The 19,233-nt window shown below is 46.9% G+C and overlaps 1 protein-coding gene across 1 annotated transcript in view; it reads right to left on the reverse strand.

Moving 5' to 3' along the window:
- Positions 1-397: 397 nt before the first annotated feature.
- LOC117055263 (maestro heat-like repeat family member 5) overlaps positions 398-19,233 on the reverse strand; it is a 31,189-nt gene continuing 12,353 nt past the window's right edge. Inside the window, exons 10-26 of the mRNA XM_033164719.1 lie at positions 18,112-18,207; positions 17,135-17,239; positions 16,017-16,152; positions 15,000-15,118; positions 12,827-12,976; positions 11,614-11,768; positions 10,598-10,745; positions 10,140-10,321; positions 9,139-9,276; positions 7,867-7,981; positions 7,132-7,275; positions 6,735-6,911; positions 5,875-6,024; positions 4,304-4,429; positions 2,912-3,014; positions 1,973-2,038; positions 398-558 (exon numbers count right to left, since the gene is read on the reverse strand). Of these exons, the coding sequence (XP_033020610.1) occupies positions 398-558; positions 1,973-2,038; positions 2,912-3,014; positions 4,304-4,429; positions 5,875-6,024; positions 6,735-6,911; positions 7,132-7,275; positions 7,867-7,981; positions 9,139-9,276; positions 10,140-10,321; positions 10,598-10,745; positions 11,614-11,768; positions 12,827-12,976; positions 15,000-15,118; positions 16,017-16,152; positions 17,135-17,239; positions 18,112-18,207 (2,271 nt within the window). The remainder of the gene's footprint in view (positions 559-1,972; positions 2,039-2,911; positions 3,015-4,303; positions 4,430-5,874; positions 6,025-6,734; positions 6,912-7,131; positions 7,276-7,866; positions 7,982-9,138; positions 9,277-10,139; positions 10,322-10,597; positions 10,746-11,613; positions 11,769-12,826; positions 12,977-14,999; positions 15,119-16,016; positions 16,153-17,134; positions 17,240-18,111; positions 18,208-19,233) is intronic.

The following is a 19,233-nucleotide window of genomic DNA, read 5'->3' on the forward strand; positions in this document are numbered from 1 at the left end:
TTTCCCAGCCCCAAATGTATTCCTTTTCCTTTTTTTTCTTGGAGGAAGGTGCCCCCCCAATTTAGGCTATACTCTGTGCATGCAGGCATGTGTAAGGAATGCTAACCCTTCTGAGTGTGATCAGCTCTCCATTGGATGGAGGGGACAGGGGAGAGAAAAAACAATGGCGTTTGGAAAGGGAAAAGTTGAAGCAAAAAGGCTGATTCCTAGAGAGAAAGGCGGACCACAGAGAAAGCAAGTCTAGAGTCTTTATTAAGTTCTCTGCAAGTGCTCTCAACCCAAGTGGAAGCCCAGCTTCCCCGCAGCTGCTCTTGGTGGCACTCGGAAAGCAAGGAGCGGTGCTCCTTCTTGCCCGCCTTCTCTGAAGACCTCCTTCTGGGCATGCCAATTCTCGGTTTCACTTCCTTGACATGTTGTTTTTTAGCAAGGACTGGAGATGTTGACTGGGCACAATTTTTGGATTGATCCGACCGGCACAGCGTCTTAACAGCTCCTCGCAGGCAGCCACCGCAGCATTGGACACAGCCACGTCCAAGTCACCCTGAAGGTCCAGGATAGCTGCAACGGAAGAAGGAACATGAGAACCACAGCAGAGTCCTCCTGGATCAGGCCCATGTCCTGCGTCCTGTTCTCACAATGGACAACCAGATGCGCCAACAGGAAACCCATAAGTGGAACCCAAGCACAAGAGCCCGTTTCCCTCCTGTGGTTTCCCACAACTGGTGCTCAGAAGCATTTCTGCCTCCAACTGAGGAGGCAGAGAAGAGCCATTGTGGCTAGGAGCCATTGATACCCTCTCCTCTAATCATCTCTCAAAGCCATCCAAGTTGGTGGCCATTGCTCCCTCCTCTTGTAAGTTGCCCTAAGAACCCGGTTATAAATCACATATAGATATTTAAAGAGATGAGTTCAAGGGAGGGACAGGGCTACGTCTTGTCAGGAGCGAATGCCTCTCATGATAAGAACAGAAGGAGCCGCCTGGAACAGAGTTAGGCCCATTGGGTTGCCGAGCTCAGTATTGTTTATGTGGAAGAGGTTTCTAGGACTGGCCATTTTTTGATGTGGAGATGAGGAGAACTGACACACACGGGGAACCCCCCCCCTTACCATTGGCTCTGCTGGCTTTGGCTGATGGGAGTTGTAGTCCAACATCTGGAGGGGGCTGATGTATAGGACAGGAGAATTGCAAAACAACGGGGTTGCAAGGGCAAAGAAAAACAGCCTGGGAAGTGAGCTGGGCTCCCTGGGTAGCGGGTGCCATTTTAGGGGTGAAATATGTTTAAAATATGTTTTGGGGTGTGAGGAATTAAAATCTGCTATTATTTTTTGTGATTGAACAACATTTAGCATGGTAAGTCTATGTCTGATGAAGCAGGAAAAAATGCTTTAGGAAAAACCGAAGATTTTTAACTTCCGAAGATGTAAGGTAATTACTTTAATACTGAAATAAAAATGAGTGTAAGTTCCTAGCAATCGTTTCTAATGATTTCTATGCAATTTTACACTCATTTCACTGACCAAGCAAAACTAAATCATATTCATTTCACCCAAACATCATTTGAATTCCCAAGCCATGTTACAACTGTTTAGCACCCCTCGCTTTCTGAATTTGAAAAATTCAGCAGGCCCTACTGTGACAATTCATTTGCTAGGTAATTTAATGCCAGTTGTTAGAGAAAGAAACACTGTTTCTGTTCAAGACCAAGTGTACAGAAAGAAAACTTTGGTTGTCAGGTCTAATCCAACTATATGATACTTTGCCAGTGCAATTTCTTGCCCAGCACAAACTCATCAGATTTCCCGTCATGTTAGTGGCTAGAAGAACATGGGACTCAAAATCCAGAAGGGAAAGGAGACTGCAGGGGCTGATAGTAACTAAAGTGAGATAATCTGGGATTAAGGAGATTGGAAAAACTCATCCTGTGATGAAAAGATCCCTGCAAGGAAAAGAGCCGGTCTGATCCTTACTCACCCAGATAAATGTCGTCAATTTGTTTGTTGCTCACCATGTCTGGTTTCATATACTGTGCGTTGCACGCTAGAAAGATCAATAGAAAATGATCAGATCCCGCATTTGATACTTTGTCCAGCTAAAATCATTCATCAGACCTGAGGCACAGAGGCTGTTGGTACTCTATAGAAGGGGCTAAGAACTTCTGGATCACTTTAACAATTTGCTGGTTTAATTGTAGGAACCTAGGAAGCTGACTGATGCTGGGTCAAAGCATTGCTCTATCCAGCTCAGGACTGTCTATACTGACTAACGGGGGATCTCCAGAATTCCCTACAGGGGAAATGGTGTGGCGTAGTGGGAGCTACTGGGGGGATTGCCCCAGGCACAAAAAGGTTGAGGGGCGCGTCTCTGTTTTAATACAGGCAATCCTGGTTTTGCATGGGAGTTATGTTCCAGACCCCCACACGCGTTGGTGGGGGCCGCGTACCCCAGCCCAATTCGACCGTTGCTCTGCCCTTTTGTACCCCGCCCATCTTGCTGGATTTTCCCAGCCACTCTGGGCGGCTTCCAACAAAAAATAAAATAAAAATACATTAAAATATCACACATTAAAAGCTTCCCTAAACAGGGACATCTTAATGATGTTTTGGTGACCTTTTAGGTTCACTTCCAGTGCACATGGTGTATCAATCGCAACAAACCCGTCACTGCCTGTATTTAAAAGTGGTAACCCACCCTGGGACCTTGGGGCATGGGGCGGGTAAACAACAACAGTGGAGAAGCACGTGACTTGCTGTGCGCAGCTGGTGGAGAGAAACTGCTTTCTGGGTGCAGACTCCCTTTAGCGCTCTCCTTTGGGCAGAGTTAGGCAGCGCATCCAGGTTTCCCAGCTGAGATCCCACTTCTGGCGCATGCCCTGAAACCCCCTTTCCCCTTCAGAGCCTTGTTTTCCATTACCTATCAATATGATGGCTGCCTCGCGATGCGCAGGGTTCCTGCTCCTCAGGTATTCCATCATCTGCGTGAGCATGTCCGGCAACCTCTGCCTGTATCTCCACAACTGGGGGGTGGGAGTGGACAGGAAGGAAACCGAGGTGCCAGATTAGGCTTTTGTAAAACTCCAGCTTCTTAACGCATTTCTGTCCCTCGTGGTGGCCAAACAACACTTGAAAAGTATAACCTGGTTATTTCCGAATTGGCCACCCACAAGAATACTACTGACTTTATATAATGCAGAACCATACTTCATGCCCAAGTATTAAGAGGACAGAAAATTTTAGTTGGTTTAGTTGGTAGAACTATGGAGGTGGAGCAGAGCCATAGCAGCAGAGCCACACCCTCCATGAATTTGTCCAGTCTTATTTTAAAGGCATCCAAGCTAGTGGCCACCATCTTGTGGCAGTGAGTTCCATAGCATAACTATGGGTGTGGCAGTGTTGGCGGGCCTCGGTTTGAAGCTGTGCTACACATAGGTAATAGTGACTAAATGTCTCAGAAGTCATCTGTGATGGAGAAGGCAAGGGGCAAGCTGGTGGCTGCGGCCGGCTGACGCTGATGCCACAGATACAGACACAGGGAGATGAGAAGGTGGATGCTGCAGCCACACACCCTCCAACGTTTCTCCGATGAAAATAGGGGCGCCCATTCGATAATGATAATTTTACTGTTTATATCCCACCCATCTTACTGGGTTGCCCCAACCACTTTGGGCAGCTTCCAACACACATAAAACCATATTAAAACACTAAACGTTAAAAAAAAACACTTCCCTATACAGGATTGCCTCCAGGTGGCTCACAGTTCGGAGAACTCCAAACCCTCCAACATTTCTCCAATGAAAATAGGGACATCCTAAGGGAAAGTGGGACATTCAGGGCTCAAATCAGAAACCGGGACGGCTTCTCTAAAACTGAGACGTCCCTGGAAAATAGGGACACTTGGAGGGTCTGCAGCCACAGCTAATCCAGGGGGGTGCACATCAATACACCACAATGGCACAAAACTGGGGGGTTAATTTAGCAGAGAGGGAGGGGCAGTTAGGAGTGCTGCAGGTGTTGCACAGCATCTTTCTAAGAAAAATCAACACACACACACACCCCATTTCTCAAGAGTCTATTTTGCAGAATTTTATCTAGATATTCTTCCACTTCCTCACCCAAGCCGTGAGGTGGATACAAAATAGGAGCCAGGCAGTAGAATAGAATAAGCCTGCAAGTCCTACTTCCCACACCAAACACACACAGTTTGGGAGGAAAGAAAGAAGCTGGACTAATGGTGAGACCCAAAGAAGAACTGGTGAAAGTGTCTGGAGGGAACAGTGCTAATTTTGACCATGCTAATTTTACTCACAATGTACTGGCAGATAACTGAGAATCTGTAGTAGAGTCTGTCTTGCTGCCCACACTCAAAGATGTCAACGGGCATCTCCCCCAGTTTCAGGAAGGTGACAATTGTGTTAAGGACAATTCGACAATCCTAGAATTGAAAGGAGGGGTGACATTTTACTTCACATCAAGCCTTAGGCTTGCAACAGCTTTGGAAATATACATATCTGCATTAAGGCCACAATGCAAATAAAATGCAGACAGTAACCCAGGTAGGGTTAAAAACACAAGTAACCCACTGGAAATTAAGCACCTGTAAACCCGTTGCTTGGTCCCTGCTCCTGCCAACCTAGCAGTTCGAAAGCACGTCAAAGTGCAAGTAGATAAATAGGTACCGCTGCGGCAGGAAGGTAAATGGCGTTTCCATGCGCTGCTCTGGTTCGCCAGAAGCGGCTTAGTCATGCTGGCCACATGACCCAGAAGCTGTCTGAGGACAAACGCCGGATCCCTCAGCCTATAGAGCGAGATGAGCGCCGCAACCTCAGAGTCGTCTGCGACTGGACCTAATAGTCAGAGGTCCCTTTACCTTTACCTTAACCAACTGGGAATTAAGAAACCCTGAGAACTTACTCACATAGGTTTTTAACAAGCATCAAAAGGCCACTAATGTAGGGGCTGAACAGCACTCAAAAGGGAAGTGGTTGCATAGAGAGGAGCCACCATGAAAAAGACCCTTCCTCTGGTTACTGGCTGCTAATGAACCTCCACCAGGCCGGCCTATTCAGCTGGTCACAGTGACAGCAGAGGTGTCGAGGCTTAGCTTCCAATCCCAGGAACTCAAACCTGGATGTTTCAGATGGTGTCGAATGACCAGGTTCTAAAACCAACCCTGCAAGGCTTCTACTCCTTAAAGCTAACCAGCCTAAATCAGAAGACTTCCAGAACCGACTTCCTGAGAAGGTGGTGGCCTCTCCTTCACTGGAGGTGTTTAAGCAGAGGTTGGAGGACCACCTGTCAAGGATGCTTGAGTTGAGATTCCTGCATTTCAGGGGGTTGGACTAGAGGACCCTTGGGGGCCCCTTCCAACTCTAGGATTCTGGGGTTCAATGACTCTCTGGCAGTTCCAACCTTTTGCAGAGCAATCCCAACCACAGCATGGTATCTGCAGAGCAAGTGACTTGAGCAAGGGAAAAGGGGTAAAAAAAAAAGACCCCAGGATCTCTAACTTATCTGGCCTGGGCAGAAAAATCCCTTTTTAACCCCAGGTGTGGTGATGACTCAGACCCCAAGCACAAGTGAGGCCCACCCATTCAAGACCAGTCTATGCATTACTTGATCTGTGGGGCAACATGTGATGATTCTCCAAGCTGTAACACGAAGAGCAACGCTCCTCGTGTGGAAATTCACAGGAAAGGGGAGATTTCCTCATCTGTAACAGATGCTTCGGGGACAACCCAGCATTGGTATCCTAAGGGGTTTCCACGGGCAGAGAAACACTGCTGTGCGTTCCACCTGCATGTGGACAGTTGCCGGGGAGAAGCGGTTTGCAAAACGGGCCAGGCGATGGCCAGACTGGCCCTTCCAACCTCAACTCACCTCTCCGCTCACAGGGTCGCTTAGCTGGATTATCAGGGGGACGAGGCTCCTGATGACAGTGTCCTCTGCTCTGTTCCTGTGCTCTTCCTTTATTCCCCTCAACAGCATCCCAAAAAGACTGATGGAGCAAATCCTGAACTCATTGTCCTCCTGAGGAGGAGAACGCCAGTCAGTCTCAAGTGCTGTGCAGGGCAAACCCGTCTCACAGGTTTCAGGGAGTGGAGCTGAACAAACACTTCTCTTTCTCTATGGGTCTGGTTCTTTAGGGTGTTACCTGGGCCCACACAACAGGGGACCAATGCCGGTGGCCTTTGCCCAGCACCGTCAAGGAGCTTAACGAACTGGGTTTGTTTTTGTGACCGTGTGGAACCCAGTTCAGCTACTGATTGAGTTTGTGACTGTGGAAATGGATAAAAGTCCCCCATCCAAACAATGACTATCATCAGTGCAGGTAAGGGGGGAAAAACTATTTTAATTTACATCATCTACAATACTGTCTTATTTATTTTATGGTACAGTACATTGATTATTGCTTTCATTTTATGGCTCAATGGTCTCATTAGAGAGTAAAATTCATGTTAAATTGCTGTTTTGTGGTGTTTTTAAAGTCTGGAATGGATTAATCCATTTTGCATGACTTTCTATGGGAAAGCGCACCTTGGTTTTGGAATGCTTTGGTTTTCGAACAGACTTCCATAACGGATAAAGTTTGAGAACCAAGGCACCACTGTGATTCTTTTTATACAGTAGGGGGCACTGAGGATGAGGCTCTGGAACCAAAGGGGCAGGCCCCCCCAAAAAAATATTTGGGAAGCACCAGGGCATGGATGAACCCATTTCTAGTAGGCTTGTTGACTTACATCATTGAAGTGTTTCAAGAGTTGAGGGTAAAGGCTGCACCCGGCTAAGCTGTATTCCTCCACCTCCAAGTGGTGGAACAGGAGTTGCAGGCACTTCATGGACTCTTTGGCAATACTCTTGTCCGGATTGTAAGCGCAGTTTATCAGGGGCGAGACGAAGGCATTCAAGGATTCTTCCTGAAGGAAGCAGGTGAGGGAACACGGTCACAGCAGAGAAGTCGGCGCACGCAGACACGGTTTGCCCCCCAAAAGCCACAGCGTAAGCATTGCACAAAAGTAAACGGGTGCTCTATCATGAGTCGTTGTGCAGGGTGGGGGCCTCCAATAGGGGAAGGGACCAGAGCTGGAGCATCTGCTTGGCATGCAGAAGGTCCCAGGTTCAACTCCAGCCTCTTACCTCCAGCGGGTGCTGCAACATGTAGCCCAGCCCTCGGACGCTGAAGAGCTGCATGAGGGGGTTGGCTTGCCCCATCCACTCCTTCAGGACGTCCATAATGTCCTGCTTCACGAAATACAAGCCTATCTCCGAGTGGAAAAGGAGCTGAGAAAGAAAACATTTGATGGTGAGCAAGGCCAAAGAAAGGAGGAGGGCAGGGGGAAACCAAAGTTCGGTACCCCACGCCCTCCAAGTTTGTCCTGGTTTTCCAGGGACAGCCCCGGAATGACGAAAGCCAACCGTCTTCTGATTTGATCCCGGAATGTCCCTATTTCCCCTGCCAGTGCTGCCACCACCAAGCTCAGGGAGGAGGATGAGCCAGAGCTTGTCCCCAGTGACAGTGGCGGCTGTGAGGGGGCCTCTCGTTGCCCCTCCAAGGCCACTGCTGCTGGCCTCCTCCCTTAGCTGGTGGAGGCTGCTGGAAAGAGGAGAAGAGGCTGCGGCTGCCCAAGTCCAGCCCTGTGTGCCATGCTGGCTCTGAGGGGCGGCAGAGGGCAGGGCCCCCTGGGCGGGAAGAAGAGGGGAGCCAAGCGCAAGGAGTGAATGCAGGCTGCCCGTGGCTCATACCAGTTGCTGCCTCAGGCAGAGCGCAGGCCTGCCAGCTCAGGAGACCTTCTAACACCCTCTGGTTTCCTTGCCTGCCTGGGAGCGCCTCTTTCCAAGCCCCTGCAGGCTTTCCCTGTTTCCGACTCTCACCTCGGTGAAGAAGGCCATCCCAACCGTCCTCTCCTTAACGTCAGTGCGGCGCAAGTAGGCGTTGGCCTGCTTGAAAGTGTTTCTGAGGTGCACTTTGGAGTAGGCGAACAAGGTCCTGAAACATCAAAATCAGACACAAAGGATGCACAGGCCTGAAGCTGGCGGGAAGGACCGCTAAGTGTTCCTGAATAATAATAATAATAATAATAATAATAATAATAATAATAATTCATTACTTGCACCCCGCCCACCTGATTGAGTTGCCCCACTCACTGCCCTCTGCTCCTCTCCCAAGTCCCATCTAGCTCTCTTTGTAGAGGAAGGGATGCTTGAGAGTATCTTGCAAAGAAATCTCCAAAGCCAGCAGAGTTTCCTGAATACGGTTTTCAGTGCGTGGAGGGGGAAGGGGAAGGCTCAGGGTCCTGCATAACTCTGAGCTGGCAGGAAACAACCCAGATATAAATTGGGCAAAACAAGAGTGTTTCACGTGCCTTCTTTTCTTTTTAGCCAACCCCAGAATCCAGATTTGCTCTGGCGGATTTCATGCCACCCTCCCTGCAGGCACTATCTGTTCTGCCCTGTTCTTATGAAACGTTGATGAATGCAAATGGATTTAGAGAAGAGGGGCAAACTGTGGAATTTGCTCCCCACAGAGGAAGCTGAAGACACACCTCTTTACCCCGGCCTGTGATGCCTGAGATACGTATTTTCAGGACCCAGCCTATTCCTGCCTTTGCAATTTGTTCCAGCTGATTTATATTCTGAATTTTACATTGCTGTGATCCACCCCAGGACCCGCTGGAGAAGTGCAACTAATAAATTTAATTGTAATAATATTACCATTGCCCCATATGCACCCACTCAACCTCTTCGATTGGTGGAATTGGCACTATTTCAGGCACCACATAACACCTGCTCTGCATCTGTAAGAACATTTAGTGTGTCAGCACCTAAACTTGGGAACTGCCTGCCTATTGATATCAAACAGGCGCCTTCACTGTACTCTTTTGGGCACCTGCTAAGAACATTCTTGTTTAGACCAGCCTACCCAGATGTTTAGAAAGCTGGTGCAAATGTTAATCTGCTTAGTTTTTCTAATTGATATTTTCTTATCTTTTCTTTTTAACCGCTTTGTGGTTTGTTTGTTTCATTACAATCAAACAGCATGTACATTTTCTGAAATAAGTAGTAAGTTTCTCCCCATCTCCCAGAAAGGAGGCCTTGGGGGGCTGCTCTTCGTGCCTCCCCTGCCAGTCCATTTCACCATCTTACCTTATCAGAAGCCGAATGCCGTCGAAAAAGTTTTCTGGGCTAGACAGCATATCCCAGCACCTTTGGATCCCCAGCATGTTGTATTCTTTGATATAGCCGCCACACCCAATAAGGTTTTTCAGGGCCTGCACGGTGGTCCTGAATCAAGTGAAAGAATTAAAAATCTTGTATTCATTTATCCATTAAAAAATAAATTGTATACCGCCCTCCACCCGTAGATCTCAGGGCAGTTCACAACATAAAAATACAAGATAAGAAGCGCAAAATAAGTAATAAATGCCTGAACAAACCAAACCTATAACTCCTCTCCCTCACACAAACACAGTTGGTTGTTAATCTGCCACTGGCCTGACTGAAGAGGAACACTTTTGCCTGGCATCTCAAGGTATATAATGAAGGCACCAGGCAAGCCTCCCTGGGGAGAGCAGCCCACTAATGGGGAGCCACCACAGAAAAGGCCCCTCCTTGTGTTGCCACCCTGTGGACGTCTCGTGGAGGAGGCCCATGAAGAGGGGCCTCCGGGGATGGTCACAAGGTCTGGGTAGGTTCATCTGGGGAGTTTTAGGTCCTTGACATCTTGCAGTCTTGAGCTGCTTGGCCTGATGGATCCAACCCCAACCACCAGCCCCGGCAGCCTCTCACATGTTTCCAGCACAAGGTGCAACCTTTCGGCTGTGATGGAGGCTTAAGGTTTCATGACACGTGAGTCGCTCCACACCAAAACCAGCCCATCGTGTGGGAGAGTCTCCAGCATCCTTTCCCATCCTAGTGTCCTTCAGATGTTTGGGACTACAACAACTCCCATTTTCAGCATAGTTGTGCTGGCTGGGGCTGATGGGAGTTGTGGTCCAAAAGGACTGAAGAGCACAGGGGTTGGGGAAGCCAGGGTCTCTCAGCTATCCAACCTAAGAAGAACCTCCATGTCCCAATGAAGCCTATCTCTTCGGTGAGGGCTGAGAGAGAAGGGAGGACCACCCCAAATGCATTAGCAGGTGCCTTACGTCAGCGGACTGAGATGCGAAGGGGGGTCTGGCATGAGAGTTGTCGCCCTCGAACCTCTTCTGCCCGACCCAATGACAAAATAGATCTGGGTGATCAGTGCAAGCAAGAGCTGGGGGAACTTGTTCTGCAGAACATCCGAAGCCTCAGGTAATGCCAGGATGAGACACAAAGCGTTGGTAGCCTGGAGGGACAAGGAGAGGAGAACAGCATTCAGCAGAGGATGGACAGCAGACACCCAAAAATATCCCGGCCTGCTCTTAGAAATCAGCAGGTCCCCCCCCCCAAACCTGGAACCAGGTGAGCCTTTCCTGCCTCACAGCGAAGGACCACTAAGATGCTGCTAGGCAGAACCCCAGAGGCCAGTTGTTAAGATGCACACCCCCAGCAAGAAGCCCCCAGCCCCATGCAGGTCCCATTCAAGAACAACCCAGGAGAGAGAAACTGAGTGGTTTCGTACCGCCATTGGCATTTGAGACTTGCTGTGTCGCCTGCTGGTGACTTCTGAACTGGGGTCTTCATCCTGGAGTCTTTTCAGGAGGGGTCTCAGCAGCTTGATGCTGCAGTACGGATCTGCGACCAAGGCCTTCCAAATTACCGCGGCACTTCTGCAATTTTTCAAAACAGAATTTCCCCTTTTTCCTTTTCTTAAAAAAAGTCAGGCCATTTATATTTCCTTTATATCGCACATGCATGAGCAAAGAAAGAAACTACCATTCCCCTTTTTGATAAGTAACTCGGGGCACCATTTTTTGCAAGTATGAAACTGAAATATAAATTAAGAATCCCCACTTAAATTCAGCTCTCCCCATTTCCACATCATGAAAACTCTGCACATTTGCATATGCAATTTTGCCTCTTAAACATCTTTTGCAAAACAATCTCCCCTAATTTTATGTCTTTCTATATGTTATTTCCACCAGTACATACATTTGTGCGCCTCCTTGGTGTGTGTGTGTGTGTGTGTGTGTGTGTGTGTGTGTGTGTATTATTTGACTGGAGAACGGCATTGAAAAATTCAGAATAGTGCAAATTTTGAAATATGACCGTTCTTGTTTTGGAAAGTGCAAATGATGTAAGCTCTCACTTAAAAGTGACCCAAACTGAATTTGTTCCCTGTCCCTCGCAACTGTCCAGAAGGTGTGTGTGTGTGTGTGTGTGTGTGTGTGTGTGTGTGTGTGTGGAAAAACTGGCATGGCTTCCACCTGAATCTTGAACAGAGGTTTGATCCACACTGCATACTGCTTTTCACAGCGTGGAAGAAAGCCTCATTCCCACAGAGGAAGCAGCTTCCCAAGGGCAAAAAGTTGGCAACCTGGGAGATGCCACGGAGTTGGGAAATCACCATCCGTGGCTGATGGGCTGTGGCCTGGCTTGGTGGGTCGCAGGTTATGCAGAGCATCTAAGACGTCCTTAGATTTCCAGGCAAAATGGATCTATCCCCCCGTAACACACTCGTCTCTTAGAGGCCCTTACTCATCGCAGTCCATTGAACAGTCCAACAGGCTGTCTACAACGGGGTTCAGACGTTTGGTGGCAAGGTTGACCATGGCAGTAAGTGTCTCCTCCTTCGTGCGGGCATCTGTGATCCTGGGGAGATGGTTGTAAATCTCCTTTACAATCATGTGCAGCTGGAAGAAGATAAAAGACCAGGATGAGAAAGTGGTAGACCTGAAAGAAAGCGAGGGATTTGGGGGGAATGATATATGACGAGATAAAAAAAGATGTTCAAAGTGATTATACCCCTCCCCAAATAAAAACAAACAAAACAAAACTGAAGCTTTTGGGGTCAGAAGTTCCAAAAAGATGGTTAAGTTTTTTGTGTATGTAACTACAGCAGCTAGGATTCTGTATGCGCAGAAATGGAAAGATGAAGAAGTTCCCAGCAGAAAGGAATGGACAAGCAAAGAATAGATCAGCAAAGCTGGCAGCTAAAATAACAGAACTTAACCACGACTGCTTTATGTTTAACGGAAGTCTTTTTAGGACTATTTGAAGAAATGTTATAATATCACAAATTCACGAACAGGATTCGAACTATGTGCAACGGGAATCATTAGAGATTATTGTTTTTTTGCTATGATACCAAAAGTGAAGTTAGGGTGCAGCAGTGTGATAGAATAAAGAAACACCATGAAAAATGGGATGGAAAGTGGAAAAAGAAAGGAAAATTTATTATGTCTTGGAATTTTATGTGAAATTGTGGGAATTTTTATAAAATACATTTTTTAAAAACATACCGGGATGAGAAAGAAACAACTATTTGTTTGTTTGTTTGAAAATGTGTATTTAGATTTTCAATATAGCTTACAAAAGAGAACCACAAAAGAAATTTAAAACAGATCAAAGAGCCAGATTAACTCATCTCTCCTGTTAACTTAGGAAGCTGCGCCCTAGGAATAGCAATGGTCCATTGACCTCAGTGTTGTCCACATTGTGTTTCCTTTGCACTGACATGAACAGGGTGGAATAATGTAATTAAAATACTGCCAAAGCAGACAGCGAGATGAAAAACATGGTGGTTGTTTTTTGGAAGCCAAACCGCAGCAGAATGGAAACAGAGGCGCAAACCACAGACGTTTCAAATCAATCCCTTCTTACACCCCCAGAAACAAGCAAATCCTACGTCCGAAGAGAATGTCTCATTTATAGGACACCTGCTCCCCCCTGCCTCCCTTTTGAGCCTTACATCTTCCATGTCCATCCCGCATTCCTCAAGGAAGGAACTCAGCAGCACTGCTGCAGCCTGAGAGATGGCTCTGTCTTCCACGGTCAGGTTGTCAATTGCCTTCAACACAACGTCGTTGATCTGGCTGGGCGTGAGGTGCTCCCCAAAAGCCTGGCACAAAGAAGAGAGAAGAGGGAGTTTTCTTCTGCCCCACACTCTAAGGACCACTTTTCAGGAGTCCAAGGGCACCTTCACAAAGTGAAAGACGTATTCACTCTGCTTTGCAGAGGGTTGGACTAGATGATCCTCAGGATCCCTTCCAACTCTCCAATTCTGATTCTATTTATGTGTTTACTTAAGTAATTGAAAGATTTCACAACAAACAAAACTAAGACTCGGGTGACGCCTTGCTATTTTCGAAAATTGGCTATGACATTGCAACAAGAACTGATAAGGATTAAGATTAGTTGTAAAAGTAGAGTTAAAATAGTTACAAAGTTACTACAGTATATTTGAAATGAACGCAGAAGAGAGGACGTGAGGAAGTCCCCCCCCCAAGTAAGATTGTAAACAAGATTAAAATAATTAAATAGGGGTGTTATTGTTTTATAAGTGTTTTATGTTTTGTATAAGTTTGCTTTTTTGTTGTTTTGTATTTTGTAGTTTGTATGTATTTTTTCTCTTTTTTGTCTGTATTTTTTTAAAATATCAATAAATTCTTTATTAAAAAAAAGACATTGCAACAAGAAGAGCTACAATCTAAAATCAGACTAGAAAATAAGATAACTGTTCTCGCAGAAACAGAGAGGGCGAGTAAGAGTGGATATCGGTTACATAATCAATCAATGCCAAACGAAGTCAGATTTGCTGGGAACCTGCAGGCTGTGTGTTTATTTCTTAATATATGTCAAAAACATGCACCACAGTGTTGGCATAGTCCAGGCTTCCTCAACCTCGGCCCTCCAGATGTTTTGAGACTACAGTTCCCAGCATCCCTGACCACTGGTCCTGCTAGCTAGGGATCATGGGAGTTGTAGGCCAAAAACATCTGGAGGGCCAAGGTTGAGGAAGCCTGGCCCAGTCCCTTGGCTTGGCAGTGCAATGCATGGTTCTCTCTCCTCCCCATTTTATCCTCATGAGGAAGTTTAGACCGAGAGACAGTGACTGACCCCATGAGTTTCCTGGCTGAGTGGGGATCTGAACCCTTCGGGTCAGACTCTCTAACCACTGCACCACACTGCCTCTTCTCGGTCCAGCAAAGGTGATGCATGCAGGGAAGCAGCTCTCCTCACCGCAGGGGCCCATCAGATGCACAGCTAGGGCTACTCCACAATTCTCCTGCAGGATCCATTGGCCGGGCAGCTTGCAGCTTGTAATGCATACGGGTCTCTATCCAGGACTGACAGTTGTGGCAACGCCTGAGTAGTTTGGGGTTGGGATCTGTCTATCTATCTATCTATCTATCTATCTATCTATCTATCTATCTATCTATCATCATCTATCAATCATCTATCTATCTATCTATCTATCATCTATCTATTATCTATCTATCTATCATCTATCTATCTATCTATCTATCTATCTATCTATCTATCTATCTATCTATCATCTACCTATCTATCATCTATCTATCTATCTATCTATCTATCTATCTATCTATCTATCTATCTATCATCTATCTATATCTATCTATCTATCTATCTATCTATCTATCTATCTATCTATCTATCTATCTATCTATCTACCATCTATATCTATCTATCTATCTATCTATCTATCATCTATCAATCATCTATCTAGCATCTATCTATCTCACCTTTTGCGTAATGTGACCTTTTAAAATAAGTAGAATTTGGCATGCACTTTAGACCAACGGGCACTTGTCTTCGAAGGATTTATTCTAATACAATCCATTTCCATATGTTATTTACACTAATATATTCATATAATATAAACTCGAGGGTGTGTGAATTTCAAAGGCGGCTTATGTTTCCGTTCTCATGTATTGTTTCAGTAAGCTTGGATTTGATAGCTTTGGCTTTCCATGTGGACTGCTCTGAATCTCTCCCTCACCCCCCAAAAGGCGCCTGAGGAGGTTGGTGGGGCAGGCCCCACTTGCCCGGATGGACGAACCTCCGCTAACTGAGAGCTGGCTGCGGTCTCAGCAAGAAACAGTCCGAAAAGCCCCACCGACCTTTGCCACTTTGGAGATGTCGTTGTAGAAGATGGAGGGCCCAGGGATGAAGAAATCTTCTCGGAACCATTTGACCACGTTGCCTTTCCTGTTCTTATGCCTCATCTCCACCTTCTTCCCTAAACGGGGTCAGGGTTGGGGATAGGCATGCAAGAGAACACGGCATTAGGGCTCCCTGCACAAGACCTCCAGTTTCCCCACTGCGGACAACTAAAATATTCTCAATTTCACCTCAAGAATTGTAATTCAGAACTGGAAAAGGTTCGGAAGGGGGCAACCCAAAGGACTGGGTGGTTGTGGAGCTCTAGGGCCGCAGCATTTGGGGGATTTTCCGTTTAGAAAAATGGCGAGGAAAAGGAGACACAACGTATGGCAAGGGGAAAGTGGAGGGAGAGAAAGCTTTTTCTCTCTCCCTCCTAACACGAGAACTCCGGGGCATCCAATGAAGTTTCAGGATGCTCCTTCTTCTTCCAGTGCACAGCTAAACTTTGGAACTCCCTGCCACAGGAGGCACTGATGCCCACGGACCAAGATGGCTTTCAAAGAAGGTGAGGTAAATTCATGGAAGAGAAGGCTACCCATGGCTATTAGCCATGATGGCTCTGCTCTGCTTCCACGGTCAGAGGCAGCAATGCTTCTGAATGCCAGTTGCTGGAAACCCCAAGAGGGAAAGAGCTCTTGAGTTCGAATTCTGCTTGCTGGTTTCCCACAGGCATCTGGTCCACCCCCCGTGGGAACAGGATGCTGGACTGGGGTGGGGCACTGGTCTGATCCGGAAGGCATTTCTGATGTTCTGAAGCAGTGAATCCCTCCCCTCAGACTTCCCTCTCGTCTCCGGCCAACGGGGTGTTTGCGTTAGGCCAGTGCTGGCACGAATTCTGGCCCTCCTGAACTGCCATCAGCCTCAGCAGCAGCCAGCATGGGCAACACTCAGGGACGATGGGAGCCTCTGTCGGGCTGCAGATCTCGCACCCTGCGGCTGAGAAGAAACCAACCATTTCGCAGCATCCCCCTCACCCATTTTGGCTATCATGATGTAATGGAGGTGGTACAAGGCCTCCGCAGACTGCAGGCCAATCTCCTTCACAATGTCTGCGATGTGAAGGGACAACAGCGCCACCAGCTGTCCAAGAAAGGGGAAATCGTGGGATATCTAGGAGGTGGAGAGAGAGAGAGAGAGATGGCACAGTCAGCCTTCATCCCACAGATGCTCACTTGCTATGTTTTTATATATATATATATATATATATATATATATATATATATATATATATATGTATATATATATATATATATATATAAAACCTCTCATGCACAGATGCAGAATCAATTCAACACCCTGGCTGAAATTTTCCAAGAGGCATCCCTCTGTCTGAAGTTGGAAATACAGTAGCAAGATGAACTAAATGGGTTTCTTGGCGAACCCAGCAAAGGGATGGTTCTGTTCTCATGACCTACATAGGTCAGGAAGGGAATTTCCACACACAACCCTCATATTTGCTCGAGGGTTAAACCGATTAGCCCGATTCTGCCCTGGATATGCTTCCAGAAGGGTTTTTTTCCTGTGGGATCAGTGCTGTTTAGTACCACCAATTATTATTGTATTCACTTGTGAATCACTTCCCTTGAGGCACGCAACTTATGCAAGTTTTAATTTTGTTTTATTGCATTTACCTCTCAGCTTTTTCTCCAGGGAGCTCAAGGGGTTCCTCCTCCTCCTCCTCATTTAATCCCCACAACAATCCTGAGAGGTAGGCTAGGCCAAGAGGCAGTCACAGGCCCACAAAGTCACACTCAATGAGAGTCATTGCTGAGTGGAGGGATTTGAACCCAGGTCTCTCCCAGGTCTCAGGCCAACACTCTTAACTACTACACTACAGTGTCTTACACTGCATCCATAAGACATTATGTCAGTATAAATGCTAGCCTGTATCCTACCCTGTAACCTACCTCCATTGAATCTAGACTTACCCTTTCCGGAGAAAGTTAAAAACAAGTTAAAACAAGTTAAAAACGAAAAGCCTATTGTAAACCACCCTGTGATCCTCAGATGAAGAGCAGTACAGAAATTTAATACGTTATTTTTTTAAAAAAAAATTGATCTGAAATTGCAGAGTTAAGCCTTGGTCACTCACATCAAAATCCAAATGTTCGGAGACGTATTTCATCAGGAAGCTGGTGCTCTTGACAGCTCTCTCCCTCTCATAGACTCTGGGGGAGTCAATCCAGCCATTTGTGTGCTGCGGGAGAGAAATCATCATCATCACATGGAAGGACAACCATTAATCCGGGTTTGCAAATTCACAAAGCTTCGGCTACTGGCGGGATCCATCATGCCGGGACCACAGAGGGGACAAATTCCAAAAGGGGTTGTTTTGTAAAGGAGAAAGTTTGATGCAGTTTGTTCAACTTCATTATTATTGTTATTATTATTATTCTATACCCCACCTTTTTCCCGGTCCGAGGCAGCTTGCAAACAAAATGAGAACAACTTGAGATATAGAAAAAAGAAGCCATTACATGGAACACATGGAACATTAATAGAATTAGAAATTAATTGGCTCTTGGTTTGTTTTATTATGTATTGCGTGTTCTCATTTTGTATTTTCATGTTGTGAACTGCCCTGCAATCTGCCATTTGTGTGTGTGATAATTACTATAACACAACATACACCTCACCACAGCCAAAGTCATGGAGTGCAGGAAGCATCCTTGGACCAAACCCAGCCTTTGATCCACCAACCTTGGTGATGGCCACAGGTAATGATGATTGGCAGTTGGCCCTTTGGGGATCCAGACAGGGAGTCTTTTCCCAGCCGCACCTGGAGATGCTGGGGATTGAACCTGGGACCTTGAGCATGCAAAACAGAGGCTCTGCCCCTGAGCCACGGCCCATCCCCTAATGCCATCAGCAGAGGACAGATCTTTAAAAGGAAACGGACATGTGCCTTGCACAAGCATTCCTGGCAGAACAGAGGCCCATTTCACCATCTGCACCCACAACCAGTGAGTTGGCCACAGATGCCCCTCGTGCCATAATTCTAATGGGGTCTGTCCTCCGGCATGGGAGCTGCTGCTCCCCCCTGCTCTGACGTCTTGAGGGCTCCCTTACCTCTAATATATCTTCCAGCGTCTCCAGGGAGGGGGCCTCTGAAAGCAGGCTGGTCATCATGTTGAGACACGCAGTGACCGTTTGCTGATAGAAGTCCTGTAAGGAGAGAAGCAAAAGCAGTTAAAAGCTGAAGACCCCCGTGGAAATCCCATGTTCTCTGGAGCCTTCTAGTCCAGCATCCCCTTTCCAATGACCCAGTGGGACACCCGCAAGCAAGATGTGAGCTCAACAGCCCCCTCCTTCCTTGGAGGTTGTTAAGCAGAGGTTGGGTGGCCACCTGTCGCGATTCTATGGTTCTACTTCTGGGGCACCTCGGCTTCCCTATTCCTGGTTCTTGGACTCTTGGCCATGCTGAACGGGGCCAATGGCAGCACATCTGGAGAAGCACACATTCTTCAAAGAAAGAAAAGTCTTTTTGCAGCCCGTAGCCAGAATGAGAAAAGAGGGAAAGAGCCACCGGGGGGGGGGGGCTGTTGTGGTAAGACTTTATTTCTGTACCTTTGCCCAGGTGAGGAAACACCTTTTAAATGGCACACAGAACCAAGAGAATCAGCAGATCCTGCTACGGACCCAGTAGATTAGGGCTATTGCAATAGGGCAACCTTGCCCAACAGCTGCTCAGCAGATTCGTAACAAAGCTTATGCAGGGGTTCAAACACAGCGCTCAAAGAGTCCTAAACATCAAATGTTCTTTGGCATATATGAAGAAAGGTTACAAGTCATAGGATGTATAGATACAGGGCTCCACACTGGGCTCCACTTCTTTGGGGTGTCCCAAACCATTTGGCCCTAACTATCATACAAATCTTCAGTGTTGTTGTTTATGGAGAAGGCCTTGTGGCAGCTGCCTCCCTGCAAGAAGGGAGGTTACAGGGAAGCAGGCAGAGGGCCTTCTCGGTGGTGGGGCCACCCTGTGGAACACCCTCCTATCAGATGTCAGAGAGATACACAATTATACTTCCTTCTGAATATATCAGAAGGCTGCCCTGCATAGGGAAGTTTAGAATATTTGATGTCTTGCTGTGTTTTAATTTGTTGGAAGCCGCCCAGAGTTGCTGGAGTCACCCAGTCAGGTGGGCAGCATATAAACAAGCAAGCAAACAAAATTAAATGCAGTGTAGG

Source organism: Lacerta agilis, chromosome 11 (genome assembly GCF_009819535.1).
Source record: "Lacerta agilis isolate rLacAgi1 chromosome 11, rLacAgi1.pri, whole genome shotgun sequence".
Classification (NCBI taxonomy): Eukaryota; Metazoa; Chordata; class Lepidosauria; order Squamata; family Lacertidae; genus Lacerta; species Lacerta agilis.